At 55.4% G+C, this 23,716-nt stretch overlaps 2 protein-coding genes across 2 annotated transcripts; both read left to right on the top strand.

Annotated features, from left to right (window-relative positions):
- Window positions 1-672: 672 nt before the first annotated feature.
- Window positions 673-7,762, top strand: ANGPTL4 (angiopoietin like 4). The gene is made up of 7 exons (XM_027547526.1): window positions 673-1,223; window positions 1,851-1,961; window positions 2,089-2,206; window positions 5,125-5,238; window positions 5,551-5,646; window positions 5,738-6,019; window positions 7,105-7,762. The coding sequence occupies exons 1-7, from the start codon at window positions 885-887 to the stop codon at window positions 7,275-7,277; spliced, it is 1,233 nt and encodes a 410-aa protein (XP_027403327.1). The 5' UTR covers window positions 673-884; the 3' UTR covers window positions 7,278-7,762.
- A 5,920-nt stretch (window positions 7,763-13,682) lies between these two features.
- RAB11B (RAB11B, member RAS oncogene family) lies at window positions 13,683-23,442 on the top strand. Its single transcript, XM_027547525.1, has 5 exons — window positions 13,683-13,803; window positions 20,249-20,444; window positions 21,244-21,437; window positions 21,803-21,883; window positions 22,458-23,442. The coding sequence occupies exons 1-5, from the start codon at window positions 13,764-13,766 to the stop codon at window positions 22,601-22,603; spliced, it is 657 nt and encodes a 218-aa protein (XP_027403326.1). The 5' UTR covers window positions 13,683-13,763; the 3' UTR covers window positions 22,604-23,442.
- The last annotated feature ends 274 nt before the right edge of the window (window positions 23,443-23,716 follow it).

The following is a 23,716-nucleotide window of genomic DNA, read 5'->3' as shown; positions in this document are numbered from 1 at the left end:
TTGGTGGTCCAGTGGCTGCGACTCCGAGCTCGCAGTGAAGGGGACCTAGGTTTGATCCCTGGTCAGGGAACTAAAGACCCTGCATGCCTCAACTAAGACCCAGCACACCCAAATTTAAAAAAGAAAACGAAAATCCCACCAACACATCTGCGATGATGAAGCCTTGAGCAGGAAGGAGAGCAGAAGCCTGGGAGATGCCTCCCCAGGGGGTCCAGCCTGGGCTTGATATGCTCTCCCGGAGGAGGGGATGTTTGCGTGCTTCCGGGCTTCCTGCCTGGTCCTGCTGGACTCAACATACCAGAACCCTCTTCTCTAGCTCTTGACTTGGAGAGTGGGGGTCAGGAATGCTGCCGGGCATGCCGTTCCTGCCGGCGCCGTTTCCCCACCGAACGTGGCTGGGGTGGGGTGGGGGTAGGGCCTCGGAATGCCGGTGCCTGGAAGGGGACCGCGGGGAGAGGAGGTCACGTCTCCCATGGTCAGCAGAGAAGGCACGACGGAAAACGCACATCAGGACCTGGTGAGAGAAGCCAGACTTTTGCACTTCCCACGGCTTCCCAGAGCCGGCATAACTACCCTGCTTCCAGCGTACTGAACCCCAACCCCGGCCCCCACTCCCCGCCCCCGGAACTTCACGCGCCCCGCCTTCTAGGCTCCTCCTTCCTCGCGCGCGCAGCGCTTATAACAGAGGGCGTCGCACAGACACACCAAGCCGAGGGCCGGGGGCTGTCACTCTAGTCTTTCCTCCGGCTTCTGCACCGAAGCGAGTCCTCCGCCAGGGCCTTCGGGTTTCCAGCCCTCGCACCTCGACCCCAGAGTCTCTCTGGCGCCCCCTCATTCCTGCCTCTCCGAATCTCCGCGTTCCGAAGCCTGGACCACCAGGAAGGATGCGCTGTGCGCCGACAGCCGGAGCAGCCCTGATGCTGTGCGCCGCCACCGCCGGGCTGCTGAGCGCTCAGGGCCGCCCGGAGCCTCCCGAGACGCCGCGCTTTGCTTCCTGGGACGAGGTGAACGTGCTGGCACACGGCCTCTTGCAGCTCGGCCACGGGCTGCGCGAACACGTGGAGCGCACCCGTGGGCAGCTGGGCGAGCTGGAACGGCGTCTGGGCGCGTGTGGGGCCGCCTGCAAGGATCCTGAGGGGTCCGCCGCGCCTCCGCGCGCCCAGGCCAATCTGGTCAATCCCGGCGGCGGCGACGCCTCCCCAGAAACCCTCCGCAGCTTGAAGGTACATATACGCTACTGCCCTGGAAGGGAGTGAACAAGAAGGGGCGCATCCCGAACACCCTGGTCTCTCCTTTTTGCCTGCATGCTCAGTCGCTCCGTGATATCCGGCTCTTTTGCTACCCCATGGACTGTAACGAGCTTCCCTGGTGGCTCAGACGGTAAAGAACCCGCCTCAGTGCAGGAGACCCTGGGTTCGATCCCTGGGTTGGGAAGATACCTTGGAGGAGGGCATGACAACCCTTTCCGTTATTCTTGCCTGGAGAATCCCCATGGTCAGAGAAGCCTGGCAGGCTACAGTCCATGGGGTCGCAAAGAGTCGGACACGAGTGAGCGACTATGCACAACACAGGACTGTAGCCCTCCAGGCTCCTCTGTCCATGGGATTCTCCAGGCAAGAACACTGGAGTGGGTTGCCATTTCCTCCTCCAGCGGATCTCCAGGGATCGAACCCACTTCTCCTGTATCTTCTGCATGGACAGTCGAATTCTTTACCACTGAGCCACCAGGGAAGCCTGGGCTCTTCTGCCCCGGCCTCAAAGGATGGAGAGTTGGAAGCAGGACCAGCGGATGAATGGAGAAGGTGGTGGCAGAAGACCGGATCCTCACCAGACTTTTACACTCTCCCCAGACTCAGCTGGAGGCTCAGAACAGCAGGATCCAGCAACTCTTCCAGAAGGTGGCCCAGCAGCAGCGGCACTTGGAGAAGCAGCAGCTGCGAATCCAGAATCTACAGAGCCAGGTGCCAGTGCTTGCTCCAGATGGGGAGGGAGGTTCAAGGTGGACCCTGTGGGTCTGGCTGTGGAGCCAGGCAGGTTGAGCAGCCTGAACCAGCCAGACCTGACATCCTCCTCCTGGTCCTGTCCTAGATGGATCACCTGGCCCCCAGGCACCTGGGCCACGAGATGGCCAAGCCCGCCAGGAGGAAGAGGCTGCCCAAGATGGCCCAGCTTGCTGGCCCAGCTCACAATATCAGCCGCCTGCACAGTGAGTGTCCAACCTTTTGCTGGACTCTAGCAAACTCCCCCCAACCCCCACCCTCATTCCCCGACTTACCATTCTTTCCCCTTTCCTTGTTCGGTCCACCTTACTGAGAAAGAGAGAGGCTCTGGCTGTGCATCCTCGTGGGAGGACAGGTCTCTGGTGAAGGGGTGACCAGGACATCCCCCTCTTCAGCCCTTACCCTTCCTCTCTGGGCTCCCCTCAAACCCTTCTTCCCAGAAAGTCAGTGGGATTTTCCCAAAGCCTCGAGAGCCACTAACTGGAGCAGGGGTTGGGAAAGTGGGTCCAAGAGGGGGTTGAGCTGCAAGGGTGTGGGGAAAGGGCTGGCATGGCTCAGGGACAACTTCCTGGGGGTTGGACCCTTGCAGGAGGGCGGGATGGTGGACAAAAGGGTGCCAGTTTGGGAGACTGGAGCCCCCCTTGGGTTAAAAGAGAACGGCTGCTGGGGAGGGGGATGTTCTGACGTTTGGGGCCACCAGGTGTTTGTTGTTGTTTGTTTGTTTGTTTTCTGCATCACTTGGCATGTGGATCCTAGTTCCCTGACCAGGGATTGAACTCACGCCCCATGCACTGGAAGCACAGAGTCTTAACCACAGGCCGGCCAGGGAATTCTGGGCCCTCATTTTAGAGTGTGGATCTGGGAAGGGAGACTAAGGCAGGGAACCCCCATCTCCCCGGCCAGTCACACCATTCACTCTTGCATCTCTTAACAAGTCTGGGCCCCTTGATCCATGCACCTTGCCTGGCTCTCACGGCTCTATTGACCTGGAAGTGCTGATCGCCCCTTCTCACCCTGCCCCGACTCCTACAAGTTCTAGATCCTTTATTGTGTGTGCCCCAGAGCACCCCACATCTCCAAACCAGCATGTCTGTAGGTGTCTGACCCTGGCTCCCAGCTCCCCAGTGTCTCTGTCCCACCCTAAGTTCACAGGTCCAGACCTGGCTGACTTCCCTGAGGTCCTCCTACCCCATCCCCCCACTGGCATCTGCAGCAGTCTACAGCCAACCGGGTGAAAGTTCGAATCCCCCTCTTCACACCCGCCCTCGGGCTGGTTGCTGGCTTCCATCCCTCTGGTCTTGAAGGCTCTCCCACCTCTTGGTCCCACCACCTCCCCCACCAGGAAGGGGAAGGGTCCGCTACACCCTCCCAAATGGTAGCCCTGCCATGAGGGGCTTCTGGGAGGGGCCAGCAGGCAAAGGTCCCACCTCAGGAATGTGATGGGGGAGGGGGGGTCATGTGTAGGTTGGGGGACTCCAGGCTCAGCCCTGCCAAGCCGGAGAAAGGTCAGAGCTGAGGAGACAAACAGCTGGTGCTAATGGAAGCCACACTGGTGGTTTGGCCGGCTGCCTGTTGTGATTGGAAGAGAGGAAAGTAGGCGAAAGGGGAGCTGCCTGAGGAGCCGGGAAATGTCAGCAGTCACTCTGGGCCCGCCCCCACCCCCACAGCGCCAACATGTTCACCCCTCAACCTGAGCCTGCCCTTCCCCCTTCAACCTTTCCCCTACTTTTCCTGCTGGGGTGGGGGCCAGGGACTTCCCCAGTCTGCAGACATGCCCAAGCCATCCCTCCGTCCCTCCCTCCTTCACTCTTCAATCCTTCCTTCTCCCTCTCAGATGCCCGGGACCCCGGGTGGGGCCTCTGTGGTGCCCTCCAAACCCTATCCAGGCCTAATGCTCACCCGAGGCTGGAGGAAGCAGAGCCCCTTCCCGTTTCTCTCTGTTCCGGCCCCACCCCCACTCTGGTCCAGCTCCTTCAATCATTCTTTCATGGCATCTTTATTAAACATCTGCTGTGGGCTGGCATCAGCTGGTGCCAGATGGTGGGCAGAGAGCCATTCCTCATTCCTGACTTCAGGGACTTCATACAGTATGGGAAGTTGTGGAGAGATCACAGATGTCCCCAGTGTTGGGGAGTAGGAAGTCCTCAGTGGCCCTTAGCCTGGTCTTGGGCTAATGATGGCCAAAATCTTGGCCTTCTCTGCCCACTGAAGCTGAAGAAAAAAATACAGAGACAGAGTTTGGAGGGAATAGAAAGGTGGCTTTAATTCTCAGCCAGCAAAGAGTTTCGAAACACGGTAGGCTCATGCCTCAAGAACTGTGCCCCCTCAACGCCCATGATGAGTCTCGGGCCTTATATAAGGCAAAGGCTCATAGTCAGGGGTCGGTGATGAGGAACAAAGGCGACAGGGTCTTGATTTCTCCCTCTTGCATTGTTTCTAAGACAGCCATAGTCTGGTGTTGGTAACTCAGTGATTGAGTCTGGCTGTTACGTGGCTCTGTGGTCTTCTTTCCAGTGTGTAACTACAAGGGGAAGGGTGTTGTAAGGGTAAACCCCAGAAAGGCCGAAGAGCAAGCTTCCTTACAGACAAGCAGAGTTAGGAGCAGTTAAAGTAAGAAAAAGGAAACAACTAGGAATGTTCAGGCCTGATCACTGTTCTCTTTATCTTCTTTGTTCTCAGGAAAGGGAAAGAAAAAAACTCATTCCTCTTTTTTCCCTATTTATTGCAACAGGATGTGGGGGAGGGGAGGGGAGGGATGGGTGTCTGAGACATCATCCTTTCCAGAAGCTGGGACTTTTAATATGAGGCAGAGAACTGCATGAGGGAAGAGGTCCTAGGCAGAATACTAGCATGTTCCAAGGCCCTGTGGCCAGAGCGTGCGTGCTACCAGGAAGGCTGTGTGGCCAGAGGATGGGCGTTCAGGGTGGGAGGAGGCAGGATGGGTCTGGCTGGTCCTGGGGAGTCATGGGCAACTTTAGGCAAGTGGAAGGGGGCACGGTGAGCTGAGGAGTGCCCCCTCCTGCCCCTGTCACATGCTGCCTAGCCCCCAGACATGCCTGTTTCCTTAGACGCCCCTAGGACGGCTCTCCGTTTCAATCCCCCCCATCTTTTGTCTGTCCTTCAGGACTGCCCAGGGACTGCCAGGAGCTGTTTGAAGAGGGAGAGAGGGAAAGTGGATTGTTCCAGATCCAGCCCCAGGGATCCCCGCCTTTCCTGGTTAACTGCAAAATGACCTCAGGTAGGGCTGGGCTGGCCCCCAGGTACCCTGAATATCACAGGCCTGGTTGTCTTTCCGTCAAGTGCAGCCACTTCTTATTCCCCACTTCCTCCTTCTCTGCTGAGTCCTGGGACAAAGATCTAGGCAGAACCCCCAGCTTACTGGCCAGCTCACCTTCTTTCTTTGCCAGTCTTCCTCCCATCCTGCTGGGGTGGGTGAGAGGAACTGTTCTCCCTGGGTTTAGAGGTGCTTTGGGGTTTAGGGAGCCAAACAGGGGAGGCAGGATCCCTTATAAGAAGAATCCTCCTGATGACCTCGCACTTTTCTGGGCAGATGGAGGCTGGACCGTAATTCAGAGGCGTCAGGATGGCTCCGTGGACTTTAACCAGCCCTGGGAAGCCTACAAAGATGGCTTCGGAGACCCCCAAGGTAGGTGTTTCCTGCAGGCCAGAGGCATAGCGGGGAGGAGAGTGTTACAGATCTGGGGGTCCTCTTCATGGATTGGCCTCTCCCGTGGCAGGCGAGTTCTGGCTGGGCCTGGAGAAGGTGCATCACATCCTTGGGGACCGTGGCAGCCGCCTGGCTGTGCAGCTGCAGGACTGGGAGGGCAATGCCGAGTCCTTGCAGTTCCCCATCCACCTGGGGGGTGAAGACACCGCCTACAGCCTGCAGCTCACGCCACCGGTGGCCAGCAAACTGGGCGCCACCACCTTCTCGCCCAGTGGCCTCTCCCTGCCCTTCTCCACTTGGGACCAGGACCACGACCTCCGCGGAGACAAGAACTGCGCCAGGAGCCTCTCTGGTAAGCGAGCCCTGTCCCTCCCCATCTTGCCCTTCTCCACACAGCTTTTCAGCATCCCTGCCCCGCCTTCAACCCCATCTGTTTCCATGCCACTGTTCTTTTTTTGGCTGTGCCAGGTCTTAGTTGAAGCATGTGGGATCTAGTTCCCTGACCAGAAATCAAACCCGTGCCCCCTGCATTGGGAGTGCAGATTCTTAACCATTGGACCACCAGGGAAGTCCTTATTTCTGTGCCCCCTTCTCCATACTTGCTGTGGACCCTTAGGCAACTGACAAGGCCTCCCCCCCTTCATTTTCCCCATCTTTAAAATGGGTATAGAGACTTCCCTGGTGGTCCAGTGGTTGGGGATCTGAGCTTCCACTGTAGGGGACATGGGTTCAATCCTAGGTCACGGAACTAGGATCCTGCATGGTGAGGCCAGAAAAAAAGAAAGGGTATAACCACTCTGCCCACACCACATGATTGCTATGAAAATATTAATACAATGAGATGACTTTGCCACAGGCTAGCCACCAAGACAAACTGAAGGCAGAGCCCACGACCTATGAAGTGAAACAGATGAAACTGCCTTGTGGTGGGTCAAAGAAGGATGGTTGTTTGTTGTTTAGTCACTGAGTCATGTCCAACTCTTTGTGACCCCGAGGACTGTAGCCTGCCAGGCTCCTCTGTCCATGGGATTTCCCAGGCAGGAACACTGGAGTGGGTTGCCATTTCCGTCTTGGGAAGAAGGATGGAATAGTGATTAATTTCACATGGTTCAGTGTGATACAAACTAGTGAAACACACGACAGTCATAGAAAGGCTTTAATAAATGTTCACCATGTGGCAAGTGTGGACAAGTAACTTGCCAGGGTCACAGATGTAAAAGCCGCAGTTACCAGGATGGGGTGGGGAGGTGCCCTGAGCCCCTGAGGTGCCTTTGTCACAAGCTGGGGTTCCTTGGAACACAGTCTGACAACCACTGCCAAAGTTCTCTCATCTAAAGTGGGTGATGGCCAACACCCAGCCCCCTCCCCACCTCGGCCCCACTGGAGACCCAAGGACCCACAGGCTTGACCATGTCCCCTTTTCTCTGACCTTGGCAGGTGGCTGGTGGTTTGGCACCTGCAGTCACTCCAACCTGAACGGCCAGTATTTCCACTCCATTCCAAGGCAGCGGCAGCAGCGTAAGAAGGGCATCTTCTGGAAGACCTGGCGGGGCCGCTACTACCCACTGCAGGCCACCACCATCCTGGTACAGCCCACAGCGGCCTCCTAGCCTCCTCTCTGGGGCCTGGTTTCAGGCCCCCAGAGGACAGTGACTCTTGTCCACGTGTGGCCACTCCCTGCCTGGGCAGGGGCTCCAGACAAGGGCTGTCTGGAGCCTCAAGGACAGAGAAGATGCCCATGACTGGAGAGGTCCCCTTGATGAGTAGGGGAGGCTGCAGGAAATGCCCTCTGAGGAGAGCAGGGCTGTAGGGCTGCTGGGCACAGACCCCAAAAACGTGGGACAGAGGGGCACAGAAACCCCCCTCACCCGCCAAGGAGCAGGGGATGCAGAGGGGACCCTGCGGGGGTGGGGCAGCCAGGCCGGCCCTCGATGGCCAGTGGATTCAGTCACATTGACTGGCTGGAGGACCAGGGCTTCCCGTAGGCCTGGGCACCCTCACCGTACTGTGGTGCCTGGGTGCTGTGAGTCAGCTGGCGCCCACGGCGTCTGGGTGGAACCCACAGAATTCTCGGAATAAAAGCAACTTCAAAACATTTCATTCTTTTATGTCTTTTGGTTTGTTTTTCAAAGTGGACAGTTTTCAGAGTCCGCATAAACAGGCTCACAGGGTGGAGGGTGAACACTCCAGGGCTCTTGAGGACAATGCTAGTCATCCCCACCGTCTCCAACATCTGCTTTCAACTTCCTTCACTTATGGTTTCATAATGGAGATCTCATGTTCATTTTCAGAGGTACAAAGCAAAACCCTCATTTGGTCCTTCTGGAAGCAGGTAATAGAGAAAGTTTGATGCTCTTCCTGATCATACTTATGCACATGAATCTTGATAACCTTTTAGTGTCTGGCCACATGAGAGAAATAGGGATGTAAGCTGCATATTTAATGTTATTTTTTTTTAGGGGTCACATTTTTAAAAAAGCAAAACAAAGAAAAAGGAAATAAAAACAGCTAAAGTTTAAAAAGAAACAAAGTAGGGGACTCCCCTGGTGGTCCAGTGGTTAAGGCTCTGAGCTTCCACTGCAGGGGGTACAGGTTTGATCCATGGTCTGGAAATAAGATCCTACATGCCTTGTGGCATGGGCAAAAAAAAAAAAATATATATATATATATATATATAAGAAAGAAAAAATTATTTAGGAGTGTACTTGATTGAACCCGATATATTCAAAATATTGCAGGTTAAACATGTGGTCAATATAAAAGTTACTGAGATACTTGACGTGGCTTCTCGTACTGAGTCTTCTGAACCCGGTATAGATTTCACATTTACGGCACATTTCCATTTGGACCGACCATATTTAAGGGCTCAGCAGCCACAGTGGCCAATGGCCACCATCTTGCACAACCCAGCTCTACTGTGTTACTTTTTTTTTTTCCTTGCCTTGCAACTTGCGGATCTTAGTTCTCCTACCAGGGATTGAACCCACGACCTCGGCAGTGAATGCTCAAGAGTTCTAACCACTGAATTGCCAGGGAATTCCCTCTACTCTTACATTAATGCAGAGTTTTGTGTAAACTCTTCCCACTTTTGGCTATGTCTGCAAAAGTTTTCCTTTAAATTAGCCTTAAAATATATACATATAGTGGGTGAGGAGGGGTGGATAAAAAGAAAAAATATATATGTGTGTATGTGTATGTAGTGTATATATATATATATATATATATAGGCTTCACAGGTGGCACTAGGGGTAAAGAACACGCTTGCCAGTGCAGAAGACATGAGACACACGTTCTTCGATCCCTGGGTCGGGAAGATCCCCTGGAGGAGAGCATGGCAACCCACTCCAGTATTCTTGCCTGGAGAATCCCCATGGACAGAGAAGCCTGGCGGGCTACAGTCCATGCAGTCACAAAAGAGGCAGACAAGACTGAAGTGACTTAGCACGCGGGTGTGCACACACACACACACACATATAAATTCAACTAATATTTCTTAAGCACCTACTAAAGGCCAAGCCCTGTCCCAAGTGCTTGGGACACGCTAGTCAACAGAAAGATCCTCATCTGGGGACTTCCCTGGCAGTCCAGTGGCTAAGACTCCATGCTCCCAATGCAGGGGACACAGGTTCCAACCCAGTCAGGGAGCTAGATCTCACATGCCGCAACAAAAGACCCCATATGCCACAGCAAAGATCAGAGATCCCCATTGCCGCAACTGGCTCGGCCAGTTGCGAATACCTGGCTCGGCCAAATGAATAAAAATAAATTTTTAAAAGATTTGTCTCAGCACCATGCATGTATTCCCATTACAGATAAGGGTCCAAACAGAGACACTCTTCTAATTGATCGTCCAAATGGAGACACTGTTGAGAGTGAAAGGGGGGTGTGTTGTTAATAATTAAGCCAGATGACACACTCCTAGGCATACAGGGACTTATTGACCCAGTTTTTTAAAAAGTAGAGGCATATCTCTACAGCATGTGGAAAACCCATATCACTTGCTATAAATAGGTTAGGAAAACTAAACTCGGTGAAAAAACAATGCCGATGCTTTCAAATTCCAGTTAGAGGGACTTCCCTGACCGTCCAGCGGTTAGGAGTCTGTGCTTTCACTGCTGAGGGTGCGGATTAATTTCTGGTTTAGGGGAACTAAGATCCCGCAAGCTTCATGGATCGGCCAAAATTAAATAAATAGACTCTGGGCTCTCAGTGTTCTGGGCTCGGGTTCAATCCCTGGTCGGGGAACTAGATCCCACATGCCACAATTAAAGATGCTGCAATGAAGACTGAAGGTCACTCCTGCCGCAACTAAGACCTGGCACAACCAAATAAATAAAAATAAATATTTTAAAATTTCTGAAAAATATGTCTCCATATATAATTGAATATATATTATATATATATGAATCACTGTACTATACACCTGAAATTAACACAACACTGTAAATCAACAATACTTCAATAAAGAACTAACTTAAAAAAAAGAACTGGAAAAAAAAGGTATGACTTTCTCAGTATGTGTGTGCACGTGTTAAGCTGCTTCAGTTCGTGTCTGACTCTCTGCGACCCCATGGACTGTAGCCCACTAGGCTCTTCTCCATGGGATCCATTCACCACCAAGCAAGAGACTGGAGTGGGTTGCCATTTCGACCTCCAGGGTATCTTCCCGACCCACGAACCAAACCCAGGGATCAAGCCTATGTCTCTTGCATCTCCGGCATGGGCAGGCAGGTTCTTTACCACTAGTGCCACCAGGGAAGCCCCATATACACACTGCTGCCGCCGCCACTGCTGCTAAGTCGCATCAGTCGTGTCCGACTCTGTGCGACCCCATAGACGGCAGCCCACCAGGCTCCTCCATCCCTGGGATTCTCCAGGCAAGAACACTGGAGTGGGTTGCCATTTCCTGCTCCAATATACACACTACTAAACAGGGCCTATTGTACACTACAGGGAACTATATTCAATATTTTGCAATAGCCTATAATGGAAAATAATCTGAGATATATATATTTATATGAATATATATTCATATATATTTACATGAATCATTTTGCTACATACCTGAAAGTATATAAATCAAGTGATTTATATACTTGTAAATCAAGTGAAAGTGAAAGTGTTAGTCGGTTCGATCATGTCTGACTCTGCAACACCATGAACTGTAGCCCATCAGTCTCCTCCGTCCATGGGATTTCCCAGGCAAGAATACTGGAGTGGATTGCCATTTCCTTCTCCAGGGGATCTTCTCGACCCAGGGATCAAACCCAGGTCTCCGGCATTGCAGGTGGATTCTTTACCATCTGAGCCACCAGGGAATCCCATTGTAAATCAACTATACTTCAATTTGAAAAGAAAGGAAGAAAGAAAGACTCTGACTCCTATGCGAAGAACAGACTGTGTGAGGTGAGCACAGAGCAGGGAATTTTGGGAACAGGAAACACAGGTCCAGGTAGTGATGACAGGGCTGGGACAGGGGCAGCAGCAGAGGAGAGGGTGCCAAGTGGTCAGAAATTTAGGAGGGAGGAGGGGCAGAGTAATGCAATTGAGGGAGGGGATGGGAGAGAGGGGCAGGGGAATAAAGGATGAGAAAAAGAGAGGAGTCCACAACCTCTGGCTTTGATGATGGGAGTGGGGGGATGGAGTCACAGGAGGAGGAGAGAATATGGGAAAAGAGGTCAAATTTGTGTTTGGGATGCCTGGTGAACATCCCAAGGATGAGGTCCAGGAGGCAATTATAATAATTACTATAATTAGCACATGAGCTCTATGCTTACACTGCATAGAGCATGCCTGCATGCTCAGTTGTGTCTGACTTGTTGCAACCCCATGGACTGTAGCCTGCCCACCAGGCTCCTCTGCCTATAGAATTTTCCAGGCAAGAATACTGGATTGGGTTGCCATTTCCTCCTCCATCTTTCTGACCCAGGGATCAAACCCGAGTCTCCTGCATCTCCTGCATTGTAGGCAAATTCTTCACCACTGTGCCACCTGGGAAGCCCCTATACTTACACTATCATTAATCAACCATTTATTGTGCACTAGCTATGACAAAGCAGTGATGGCCACAAACACAGTCTCTGCCCTCACAGGGTTGATGTTCTGTTGGTGGGGGACAGAAACTAAATATGTAAATATATTTGTGAAAATTAAAAACAGGAAACCTCAACTAAAATTGGCATCAAAGGGACTTCCCTCGTGACGCAGTGGTTAAGATCCCACACTCCCAAGGCAGGGGGCCCTGATTTGATCCCTGGTCAGGAAAACTAGATTCCACATGCTGCAACTAAGAGCCTCCATGACTCAACTAAAAGATTCCGCATGCGGCAACTAAGACCCAGGGCAGGCAAATTAAAAAAAGAAAAAGGAGTTAAAAAGGCTTGCAGAGGGAGCTCTTATGACCTGCCACTCTTCAATTACCCCAAACAGGAAGACATCAGTTACAGACCCCAACCAGAAGAGAGGCACCTTACGCTCCCAAACAGAACTGCTACTACTTCACTCAAGTGGGAGAAAAGAAGACTTTCTTCCTGTCCAGCCAATGGAAACACCACAATTCAGCCAATCAAAAGCTGGCCTCACCTGAAGGCTTTCATTTTTCTGTTGTGCATGACTTCTTTGTTCCACCCTCTTTTCTATAAAAGTCTTCCATTTTGTACAATCCTAAAGGAAATGAACCCTCAATGGAAGGTTGATTGGAAGGACTGATGCTGAAGCTGAAGCTCCAATACTTTGGCCACCTGATTCAAAGAGTCAGCTCATTGAAAAAGACACTGATGAGGGGAAAGATTGAAGGCAGGAGAAGAGGGTGACAGAGGATGTGATGGTTGGATGGCATCATTGACTCAATGGACATGGTTTTGAGCAAACCCTGGGAGATGGTGAAGGACAGGGAAGCCTGGGGTGCTTGCAGCCCATGGGGTCACAAAGAGTTGGACACAACTGAGTTACTGAACAACAACAACTGGGAATTATCTCTGCTTGACAGATGAGATGTTGCTTGATTCATGAACCTTTTAATAAGGGCAATAAGATCTTCACATTTACTCAGCTGAATTTTGTTTATTAACAGGATTGAGAGGGAAATATACTTTAATGTCAAGGGAAGATAAATAAATCCTCCTTACGGCAGAAGAGATGTGGAATAAAGCAAGATAAAGAGACAGAGAAGGAGAGAGTGTCTGACATCCCAGATGTTGTTTAGTCGCTCAGTTGTGTCTGACTCTTTGCAACCCTATGGACTGTAGCCCACCAGGCTCCTCTGTTCATGGGATTCTTCAGGCAAGAATACTAGAGTGGGTTGCCATTTCCTTCTCCACAATCAAACCTGCATCTCCTGCTTGGCAGAGGGATTCTGACATCCAGTAAGGATTTATATATATTTGTTAAACAAAGACCCAATGACTGACGGTGGTGGTAGATTAGATCTGTTTAGATCAATGATCTAGTTATACTCCAAGATTCCCTAAGATTTCTTCCCTGTTATACAGAGTGAGGAAACCGAGGCCGCCGTAGGGATGGAAACTGCAACCCAGAAAGAAGGGGACCTCTAAGAAGAAAAGGTCCACACACAGATGCCCGCCAGGAGCTGTCATTTACTGGGGCAGCGAGGGTGGGAGTGGGCGTACCGCAGAGCAGCGCGCATTGACCTATGACGTCATTGGGACGTTAAATAGCGTAACACTACCTGGACGTAGCCCTATTTCCCTTCCCGGACAGGTCATCTGGAGGCCCGGTACTATCTGAATCAAACCTCTCATTGGCTACTCGCCCCGTCAATCCGTTCCATTCTTCCAGTCTTCCGCCCCGCCTTCCAGAACTCGCTTCTGATAGGCTGGTGAGGCTGTCACTTCCGAAAGGTCCGCATTCCTTCCGCCTTTCTCCGGGAGACCGAGGGCGAAGAAGGTGGGTCTCCGGAGGCGCCCACCCCAGAGGCTCTGCTTCCGTCTCTTATTGGCTGCCCTGGGTGCCGGTCGCTACATCACCCACCGCTGATTGGCCATTCGGCCGCCGCTCTGCGCGGCGCCGGCTCCGCCCCCGTCGGGTGTTTGTGGTGGGGCTGCGGAGTCGCCGATCCCGCCGGAAGCGCCAGGACAATGGGGACCCGGGACGACGAGTACGACTACCTATTCAAAGGTGCGGTCGGTGGGGCACAGACGGGCAAGCGGGCGGTGGCAGGCAGGAGCCGAGGCTGCGCTTCAGGCCTCTGGGCCTAGGCCGCAGCCCGAAGCTTGGGGCCCAGCAGGCCGGGCAGCCGAGAAAGGCCAGTGAAGGCCGGTCTTGGTCAAGTTCGGGCCAGGGTGCGCGGCCATGCGAGGCCGGCTGCCCAGAGAGGCTTGGGGGCCCGGGATGCGCCGAGGCGGGGCCAGGGCCCAGAGTGGGTGGGGCCCCGGGCAGTGGGAGAGGCCGTTAGGGGCGGGGCCTTCAGAGGGGCGGGGCCGCCCCAGCATTTGGCGGGCCGGGCTGAGTGGAAAGCTCCCTTCGCGATGGGGGCGGGGCCGTTAGAGGCGGTGCTAGGATGTGGTGGGCGTGTCCAAGAAATGGGCTGGGCGAATGGGGGCGGTGCTCTCACCTAGTGGGAGGGGCCTGTTTTGATTAGTGGCAGTGCATCTGTAGGGTGCCCGGGAAGGTAGGGGAGAACAATGGGGATCAAGGTGTGGTGGTGGTGGGAGGGCAGTGGAGCCTGGATTGGGAAGTGGAGTCGGAAATGCGTTGAGGGGCACCTGGAGTGGGGGGGGAAGTCAGGGACTGTGTGTGCTAAACCCAGACCTGATGGTTAACTCTTAGAACTCTTTTAAAAGCGCTCTCCAAATACCTGCACTTTTCTAAGCACTTTACACACGTGAATTCATTGAAGCCCTCGCCACAGTGAGGTCGGTATTGTATTATCCAGTCTTTCTCTTTATGAACCTGGAAACGGGCACAGTTTACGTGGTGGAGCAGGATTTGAACCCAGACCATTTAAGCAGTGTACCTGGGGTTGTCAGACCTCCTCCTCCAACCTACCAAAGGATCTTCCTTGGCCAGGGAGCAGAGGGCTCTAGGGGCCTCAAGTAAGACGTGGGCAGGTCAGGCAGCCATTGCTGGGCTGGCTTAGGGGTCACTGACTTTCCAGAGCCTTCTGTGCCAACCTAGGCTTTGGCCAGGTCCTGTGCCACTGAGCTGTGTTCCCCGGCCGACATTGGCCACCCTTGAGAGCTAACTCCAGGCCCACTCAGGGCACCCTTGCCATGCTACCTCCCATGCCAGCCTTTGGCATCTTTGCCTCATTGGGGGAGCTTGGCCATGGCTGGGAATGTAGTGTGCCCGTCACTATGTGTCTGTGGTATCATCCCTGGTTGAGTCTGGGGTTCTGGGGACCTTGGGGATGTAGAAAGTGGGATCTCCAGTAGTGAATGGTTTCTGGGCAGAGGGAGTCCCTGTGCCACTCTGTCACACAGCATTGTGGGCTCCAGGAGCTGCTTGCAAGCTCATAGGTTGCCAGCAGGTGAGGCTGTGTGGTCAGCAGGCATCTGGCTCAGGTGCTGACTGAGTCCTGGGGGGGTCTCACATTAGAGGCGAGAATGGACACTGTCAGGGCTTTGAGGGTGGGTGACAGGTGGCCTGGATGCCAGTCCTGCAGCACATGGTGCCTATGTCTACCCAGCCTACTCCAGGGGGCTGCTCCCCAGGTGCTGACTGGCTCCCACCTGGATGTGTACTGCTGGGCAGGCCTGGGTAGGGGGCGTTCCTCCCAGAGTCTCTTTTCTTTTATAAATATTTATTTATCTGGCTGCATTGGGACTTAGTTGCAGCATGTGGGATCTAGTACCCTGACCAAGGATTGAACCCTGGCCCCCTTGCATTGGGAGCATGGAGTCTTAGCCACTGGGTCGATCACCAGGGAAATTCCCCCTCCCAGTGTTTCTGTGGTCCTTCCTCACTTGTTATTTGCAGGGCTGGTTTAGGGGTCACTGACTTTCCAGAGTCTTCTGTGTGAACCTAGGCTTTGGTCAGGTCCTGTGCCGCTGAGCTGGGCTCCCCAGCTGACATTGGCCACCCTTGAGAGCTAATTCCAGGCCCACTCGGAACACAACAATTTGCTGTTGTAAATAATCCAGCTCCAAGTGTTTGCACGAGTCATCTTTTGTCCTTTGGTTTATTTCCTTGAAGTCTGTTCCCAGAAGAACAGTTACTGGGTCAGGGGCACTGGAACTGGGCTGTGCGCTTCCCAGGACCCATCTCCTGAGTCCTCTTTCTGGAAATACTTCAGGGACAACTGGCCCCAGGGGGCAATGCCCGCCTGCCCCACTGCCCTCTCCCCCTGCGCTCTAGCAGGTGCCCTGCTGACCTCGAGCCGGGTCAGAAGTGACAGTCTAACCCACAAGGTCAGCGGTTCCTAGTCTGGTCATCTGAGACCTCCCTTCACACTTAATGCCTTGTCAGAGGACCTCTCTATTATTTTTTGACCCTCTATTATTTATTTTTGGCTGTGCTAAGTCTTTGTTGCTGTGCGGACTTTTCTCTCGTTGCGGCAAGAGGGGGCTAGTTTCTCTGTGGTGGTGTCGGCTTCTCATTGCAATGGCTTTTCTTGTTGCAGAGCATAGACACTGGGGCATGCGTGTTTCAGTAGTGTTGGCTCCCAGGCTCAATAATTGTGGCACACAGGCTTAGCTGCCCTATGGCATGAGGGATCATCCCAGACCAGGGGTTGAACCTGTGTCTCCTGCATTGGCAGGCAATTCTTTACCACTGAGCCACCAGGGAAGAACCCTCCCCCTCCCCTGCCAATTATCTTTTAATATTTGTCTCTAAATCCACTCAGTTAAATAGGAAAAGGAAATTCTGACTCTGGGAAATAAAGAAGGAAGGAAGACAGCAGGCAGCGAGCTGCCACTATCGCATCACTGGCCATAAATATGGCAAGTAGACAGAAACGTGAATAAGCTGCCCCCCCACAGGCCCTCCTGTGACCCCATGGCCTGCAGAGGGTCAGGCCTGGGCAGTAGAGAGGTGTCCAGACACAGCTGTGCTGGAAGGGTTGACAAGGATCCACTTTCTCACCACACAGCTCCCCCGCCCTGCCGCCTGGTCGGGGGAGCCCTTCTGGAGTGGAGTGGTTTGTGATCTTCCCATCCCCCATCCTGTGCCCAGCCTCCCCCAGGCTTCAGTCACCTTTCCCTGGCCCTGCCCTGGGCATGGAGGGGCCACACCGCTCACTCAGGACACTGGCTGCCCTCTGCCCAGCCCTCCCGGCACCAATGTGCTTTTCTGGCAGCCACATCACAGGTTGGCTCCCCTGTCCTCCTGGTCAAGGCCAACAGGTCCCCCTGGGGGTTTTCCCACATGCTTCTCCTTTTCCACTAGGCTCATCCCTCGCACCCCCAGAAGTGAGTTTATTTATTTGTATCTAATTATAGACCCTCACTTTTATCCTGCTAACATTTTATCGTTTTCAGTCCAGGGCCATTTCCCCAGCCTGCCCGTCAATTCCCCAGGGGTTCCCTTGACCTCTCCTCTGATGGACCAGGTGGTGAGGTCCACAGTGGGAGCATCTGTGACCCCTGATCAGCCTGGAGTGGGGGGGGGCAGTGCCTCTGATGGCCACTCAGTGGCCTGAGTGTCAGAGGCTGGACTCTAGATGTGCTGCACTGTCCTGGGGCAGGGCAGGGGACCAAGGGTTTCCAAGAGGTGCCAGCTCTTTGTTTTTGCCAGCGGGGCTTGCCTGCTTGGCCAGCCAAGTGGTGTGCCCTGGGGGACTGTGTCCCGGCCAGTGATGCCACCAACTTCTGGGGAAATGCTGGGGGCCATGTCCTCAAGGGCTCTTTCTTTCCCTGAGACAACAGATGACTTGTACTTTGGACAATGCCATCCTCATTCCACAGCCTGCACACAGGACTGGCCTGGCCACTGCCTCACCAGCCAGTTCTGCACTGGGCACCGTGTGCCAGGGACCTAGGGGGCAGCCCTGCCTTCTGGGCCATTTGTCTGGGCTGTGGCTGGTGGCCCTTGTGTGGCTCTGGGCTCCACTGTTCTCATGGCGTGACCTTGGGCCAGGGGACTTGGTCACTCTGGGTTAAGCATCCCCAACTATACATGATCATGTGAGCATCTGTCCCTGGGGTGGCCTTGCGAACTCCATAACAAAGCCCTTAGGGCTGGGCCTGGCCTGGGGGGCTCAAGAGATTGTTGGCTGGGCCAGAGCAGACCCCATGTGGAGAATGGGACCCCCAGGCTGGACAGATGGACAGGGCTGGGAAGACCGTGAGAGGGTAGGGGGAATACAGGGCCGGGCCTAAAGGGACCCTCTTCCTCTGCATTTCCTGTTCTGTTCCTGAGGACATGAGACCTGTGTGCAAATCTTCTTGGCTTTGGCCAGATTCATGCCATCACCATGGGAAGGAGGTCAGGGCTTGGGGGTGTGGACAGTGGGCCCACAGTCAGTCCAGCCGTGGCCCCACTGGCATGGCTGGGAGTCCTTGGCCCTCAGGCCCATGTTCACTGACCTCTTTCCACCATTCTCTGAAGTCAACTTGGCATTCTTGTGTCTGGTGCCCATGGTGTCAGGAGAGGACATTGGCATTGTCATCAGTGGCTTGGTGGTAGTTTGAGAGGAGAGGAGTGCCTGAACCCAGGGGTTTTGAAGGATGAATAGGAGTTACCAGCTACTGTAGGGGGTCAGGATACCCCAGATGGTGGGAGAGGAGGCTAAACCCAGACCCCTGAGCTCAGCCCTGTACTTAGGAATCCTGGGTTCACATCCTGCTGAACCACTCTTCAACTGGATGGTCCCACGCAAGTGGCTGCCTGTCTGCACCTCAGTTTCTCATCTGTAAAATGCGTCATGTGATGTATATGTGAGGTGATAGCACATCAAGAGCTTTCTCAGCACAGAACATTCTTCTTGTTCTTGTTATTCTTGGCTCTAATGCAGCCAGTCCAGAGAGCGTACTGAGTCCTGGGAGCTGCCTGGCCTACCCCTCCTTACTTAGAGCCCGAGGATGGTGACCTGGGCATCTCCCACTGGGGGAGAGGTGGGCCTGGGAAGCTCCGCCAGCTCCTTTGGCATTCGTTCATCCAATAGGTATTAATCGGGTGTGTCCTGTGCGCCACACCGCGCCAGGTCCTGGGGATACGACAGCAAACCAGACTGTCCAAGATGGCTGACCTCGAGGCAGAGTGACAAAAAAAATCATTAAATGAAAGCTGGCGAGTGTGGTGGGTTGGAAGCTATGGAGGAAAGACAGGGAAGGGGACTGGGGAGTGACGTTTTAAGAAAATGGCAGGGTTTGGCCTCCTTGATCAAGTGCCACCAGAGGGGCCACACAGAGGAGAGCAGGAACCCGGTGGGTACTTGGGGAATAACCTTCCAGGTAAAGGGTAGTGTCGCGAGGAGGCCCACGTGTCTGGAACAGAGTGAGTGAGGGGGGAAAAAGAGGGGAGATGAGGGCAGGGAGGGGACGGGGCAGGTCATGCAGGGCCCTGTGGGCTCCGGACTTTGGAGGTGGGATCCCTATGAGGGGGTGGCGGGGGGGGGGGGGGGGGGGGGGGGGACCCACTCTGGGTGCTCACAGTCGCCCTCTGGCGGCGTAGAGGAAAACAGCCTGTTCGTCGACGCTGAGAATAAACGTAGAAACTCCTGTCTGGGGTCAGGGAGCAGCGAAGCTGTAACAAGCAGCAGGAATCTGGGCGTGCACACATAGAATTTCTCATCAAGGAAAAACTTCGCTGGGACCTTGAGCGACCGACCATGTCCGCAGCCCCTGGGGTGCCAGAGCCTAAGACCAACGCTTGGGCGTCCCTGTGGTTTCCAACTGGAGCATCTAGAGAGACGCTGTTTCTTCTGCACTGCGCACACACGGTGCACACACGGACACAAGTCCCCGGGACTGTGTTCTGAGCCTGAACACAGCCCCTCCTGGCCTTTCCAGCCCAGAGCCTGGAGCGGCTGGGCCCCCAGAGGCAGGGCTTACACGGCTGGGGACAGGCAGCACGATAAAGGGAAGAGTGGAGAGAGACTCGCCCATTTTCTGCCCTGCTCTGCGTTCACGGCTCAGGCAGGCTCTTGTTCCGTCGTGCCTGCAGGATGATCTGACACCACCGCCCTACCTGCCTTGCAAACCTGCCCTAGTGTACCAGATGTTGGCTGAGTTCCGATCCCAGGCATTCCCATGACCCCCTCCCTAAGGTGCTCCCGTCACTGTCTTCCTGTGGAAAAGGCAGCCCAGAGAGGTTAAGTGACCTGCGGAAGGTCACCCAGTCCTGAGGCTTTCTCAGGCATGCCCTGACTTCCCAGGTCACCAGGGAAGTTTGGGACTGTCGAGGTTTGCGACTCCCCAGGCTGCCTTCTGCCCAGTGCCTGGGTCCCATCTGGGGCAGCCCTGCTCTAAAGGACCCTATTCGTGTCGTACCTCATGCTAGGGGCCCAGGACAGTACTGACTCCGCTCCGTCTGACTCTTGTCATGCGTCTGCAGCACCCTGGGCGCCGCTGTGAAGGCCCTGTGGGTGGATGTGGGCGGCATGTGGGGTCTTGGCTCTGGGGCACTGCCCGCTTCTGGCCCAGGGAGCCTCACTCGTGCCCCTCCCCACCCCTCCCCCCAGTGGTGCTTATCGGGGACTCGGGCGTGGGGAAGAGCAACCTGCTGTCCCGCTTCACCCGCAACGAGTTCAACCTGGAGAGCAAGAGCACCATCGGCGTCGAATTCGCCACCCGCAGCATCCAGGTGGACGGCAAGACCATCAAGGCGCAGATCTGGGACACTGCTGGCCAGGAGCGCTACCGCGCCATCACCTCGGCGTGAGCAGCGGGGCCAGGGGAGAGGGGAATCGTGAACACAACCCCGAGAGCAGGAGGCCCAGGGTGGAGGGACAAGATCCCTGGGAGCTGTGGACCCGCTAGAAGGCTGGTGCCCAGTCTTGGCCATGCTGTGACCCCCAGGTGGGCACGCCCCACAGCCCCTCTGACCCCTGGGTCCTGTTGACGTATTGCCGTGCCTCTGGGCACTGGCTGCATGGTGGGGGCTGTCATCACCAGTCTTGGCCTGGGCCACTCCCCTCTGCCTGTGCCCCATCCTGTCTGCTCAGCCCGCCCAGCCCCCCACCAGTGCTCACCATGTCCCACTCCATCCTGGCCTCCCAGTAGCCATCATGACCCCACAGGCTGCCTCTTCCCTGACCCTTCCAACTTCCATCAGCCACTTGCTGCCTCCTGGATTCCTTTCACTGAGGCCAGGTCCCTTCCTCCGCTCCTTAATCTCTTGGACTGAATGCCTGTCCATCCATCTGCTTGGTGCCCCGGACAGGACAGGCCACAGCGGGCATTAGGCCACACAGGGCATTTCCCTGTGTGGTGGTCTTCTCCTTTTAGTGGTTGACCCAAGGAGTGTCTTCTGACCCCAGATTCCCAACTCTCTCTCAGGCCTCCCCATTCCTGAGCTGAATCCGGGGGGTGGAGCCTGGGGCCTCAGGACACGCACCTCTCTCTTGAGGCCACGTTGGTCACCCCTCAGGCCAAGGAGCTGCTGCCCATGGAGCCTGGGATGCCCCCTCAGGCACTGACTCAGCTCACACCTGGCCCCGCCCCTCCATCCTCACAGGTACTACCGTGGCGCAGTGGGCGCCCTGCTGGTATATGACATTGCCAAGCACCTGACGTATGAGAACGTGGAGCGCTGGCTGAAGGAGCTGCGGGACCACGCTGACAGCAACATCGTCATCATGCTGGTGGGCAACAAGAGCGACCTGCGCCACCTGCGGGCTGTGCCCACGGATGAGGCCCGCGCCTTCGCAGGTGAGTGCCCACCAGACCTGAAGGGGTGGCCAGAGGGCAGCCAGGGGGTCACTCTGGGTCATCTGCTCTGGCCGGGGCCTCGAGGGGCCATGCTGCTGAGAGCGGGACTCTGACTGAGGTGTCAGAGAAGCATCTGGAAGGCAGGCAAGGCAGCTGGCCCACACTGGGTGCATCTTCCATGCCTGTGGCCACAGAGCCAGTCTCCCCTCCCCGAGAGTAAGTATCCAGTCCTACCCCTTTGGCCCCCAACCTTCATCTCCTGGACCAGGTGAGTGGGCAGGCAGGCAGGGTCCCCAGGAGAGGGTAGGGGTGCCCCCCACCCCACCCCCCCAGCTGACTCACCTGGGCCACATCCTCTCTTCCAGAAAAGAACAACTTGTCCTTCATTGAGACCTCAGCCCTGGATTCCACCAACGTGGAGGAAGCATTTAAGAACATCCTCACAGGTGGTCACAGGGCCAAGCTGGGGTCCCAGAGGGTGGGCATGAGCAGGGCCCCAGCCACCCAGGTCACATGCTCCAGAGCACAGCCCCCAAACCTTCCTTCATGAAGACCACTGTTCAGTCTAGACATGGGGACAGACAGGGCCTGCTCCACAGCATGAGGCCAGGTCCCACCCGTACTGTCACTCACAACACAGGGACCCTCCTGCAGGTGGGTCCTGGGTAGCTTCACTAGAGAACAGCCTGCAGGGTCGGCGGGAGGCATGTGGCCTCAGGGACTCGGAGCCCAAGGGCTTCTGGAAATTTCTCCTTGGAAAAGAAGGCCTCTGATCTTACAGAACGAGTGGCCCTGGGTGGGAGGTACATTTGCAGACAGGTGTGGGTCCTTCTGTTTCCGGGTACACAGCTAGCCTTGGGGGTTGGGGGGAACCTCCGGGAGCCCATTAAGGGGCGCCCAGGGCACAGTGGGAGCCTTTGAGAGGGATTCCAACTCAGCATCCGGAGGGCTGCCTGGAGGAGGTGACATCCGGAAGAGTACTGCGGCCTCACCCCGTGCTTCCCTCCCCCCACCCCGTAGAGATCTATCGCATCGTGTCACAGAAGCAAATTGCGGACCGTGCAGCGCACGACGAGTCCCCCGGAAACAACGTTGTGGACATCAGCGTGCCGCCCACCACCGACGGACAGAAACCCAACAAGCTGCAGTGCTGCCAGAACCTGTGACCGCCCCGCACCTGTTCCGAGCGTGCGTGCACGTCCCGGCCCTCCGCCCCTCTCACTGCCCCGCCCCCACCCTCCCGCCCCTCTACGACTGGCTCCGGCCCTCCCCTCAAGCTCCGCACGAAGAACCAGACCAAGGAAAGCTAGGAGCCCCTGGCTGCTGCACCTGCTCTCCTTGGGTTCCAGTGGGCCTCTCATCTCTGCGGGGCGGGGAGGGTGGTAGGAGGAAGGCGCGGGCCAGAGGCCAGGGGGATGAGCAGCAGGCTCTTCCAGTTTTCCACGGCAGCCTCAGAGGAGCGATCGCCGCCCTCCCTCTCTGGCGGGTTCCCACCCCGAACCCCACTCCTGGCTGATTCAGCCAGCCAAGCAAGGCGCCGGGGGCTGGGCAGGCGGACACTTGGCTCTCAACCGCCTGCTCGCCCACGCACAGCCGGCACAGCGCACGCCTTCATCCTCTCCCGCGCGTGCGCGACTCAAGCTCCTGCCTGTAGATTTATGCTGGGAGAAGACCCTCTCCCCCCTCCCCCTCCTTTTTGCACGCAGCGCGCTCTCCAGCCTTCACCCCATCCTGTGCCCCCCTTTCTGTCTTGTCTCCCCGTCTGGTCAGGAACCTGTTTGCAAGTGAAGCAATATCTCCGTGTTTTGTATATACAACCGCTCTTGTAGCCTTTGGTTTTTTGTTATTGTAGAGAAACACAGATTCTTTATACACTTTGTAAGATTTACGCCAAACCCTAGCTCTCGATCTCTTATTCTCCCTGTGGCCCCTGCATTGTTGCCCGGATGCCTCGTTTCTCTCGCCCGGTTACTAAAATGTATAATTCGAACTTCCTGTACAGAAACCTGCCGCTGCGCCTTTGTCTTCTTTTTCTTTGCCAGGTGGCGCTCCTGAGCTGGGGTCTCACTGCAGGCGCCCATCGCCATGGCTCAGCCCCTGCGCAGGACAGAGCAGATCCCACCGTGGTCCTGGGGTGGGTGAGGGTGTGGTTGGGTGGACCCTCTTCCTGCCGCCCCGAGGCAGGGAGGGAGGAAAGGCTGGGGGGTGGGCAGTTAGACGCCCCCGGCACTAGGACTGCCAGGCCTAAGACCTGAGGGTGTGAAAGGGTGGGCTGTGTC

This window comes from Bos indicus x Bos taurus, chromosome 7 (genome assembly GCF_003369695.1).
Source record: "Bos indicus x Bos taurus breed Angus x Brahman F1 hybrid chromosome 7, Bos_hybrid_MaternalHap_v2.0, whole genome shotgun sequence".
Taxonomy (NCBI): Eukaryota; Metazoa; Chordata; class Mammalia; order Artiodactyla; family Bovidae; genus Bos; species Bos indicus x Bos taurus.
This window is presented reverse-complemented; position numbering and strand designations above follow the sequence as displayed.

Bases quoted from the DNA above. Each gene is read 5' to 3' on its own strand.
- ANGPTL4 (XM_027547526.1), top strand. From the start codon at position 885: ATGCGCTGTGCGCCGACAGCCGGAGCAGCCCTGATGCTGTGCGCCGCC. The intron at 5,239-5,550 runs GTAGGGCTGGGC...TTTTCTGGGCAG, and splicing joins TAACTGCAAAATGACCTCAG to ATGGAGGCTGGACCGTAATT. The intron at 5,647-5,737 runs GTAGGTGTTTCC...CTCCCGTGGCAG, and splicing joins TGGCTTCGGAGACCCCCAAG to GCGAGTTCTGGCTGGGCCTG.
- RAB11B (XM_027547525.1), top strand. From the start codon at position 13,764: ATGGGGACCCGGGACGACGAGTACGACTACCTATTCAAAG. The intron at 20,445-21,243 runs GTGAGCAGCGGG...CCATCCTCACAG, and splicing joins TACCGCGCCATCACCTCGGC to GTACTACCGTGGCGCAGTGG. The intron at 21,884-22,457 runs GTGGTCACAGGG...CCCACCCCGTAG, and splicing joins ATTTAAGAACATCCTCACAG to AGATCTATCGCATCGTGTCA.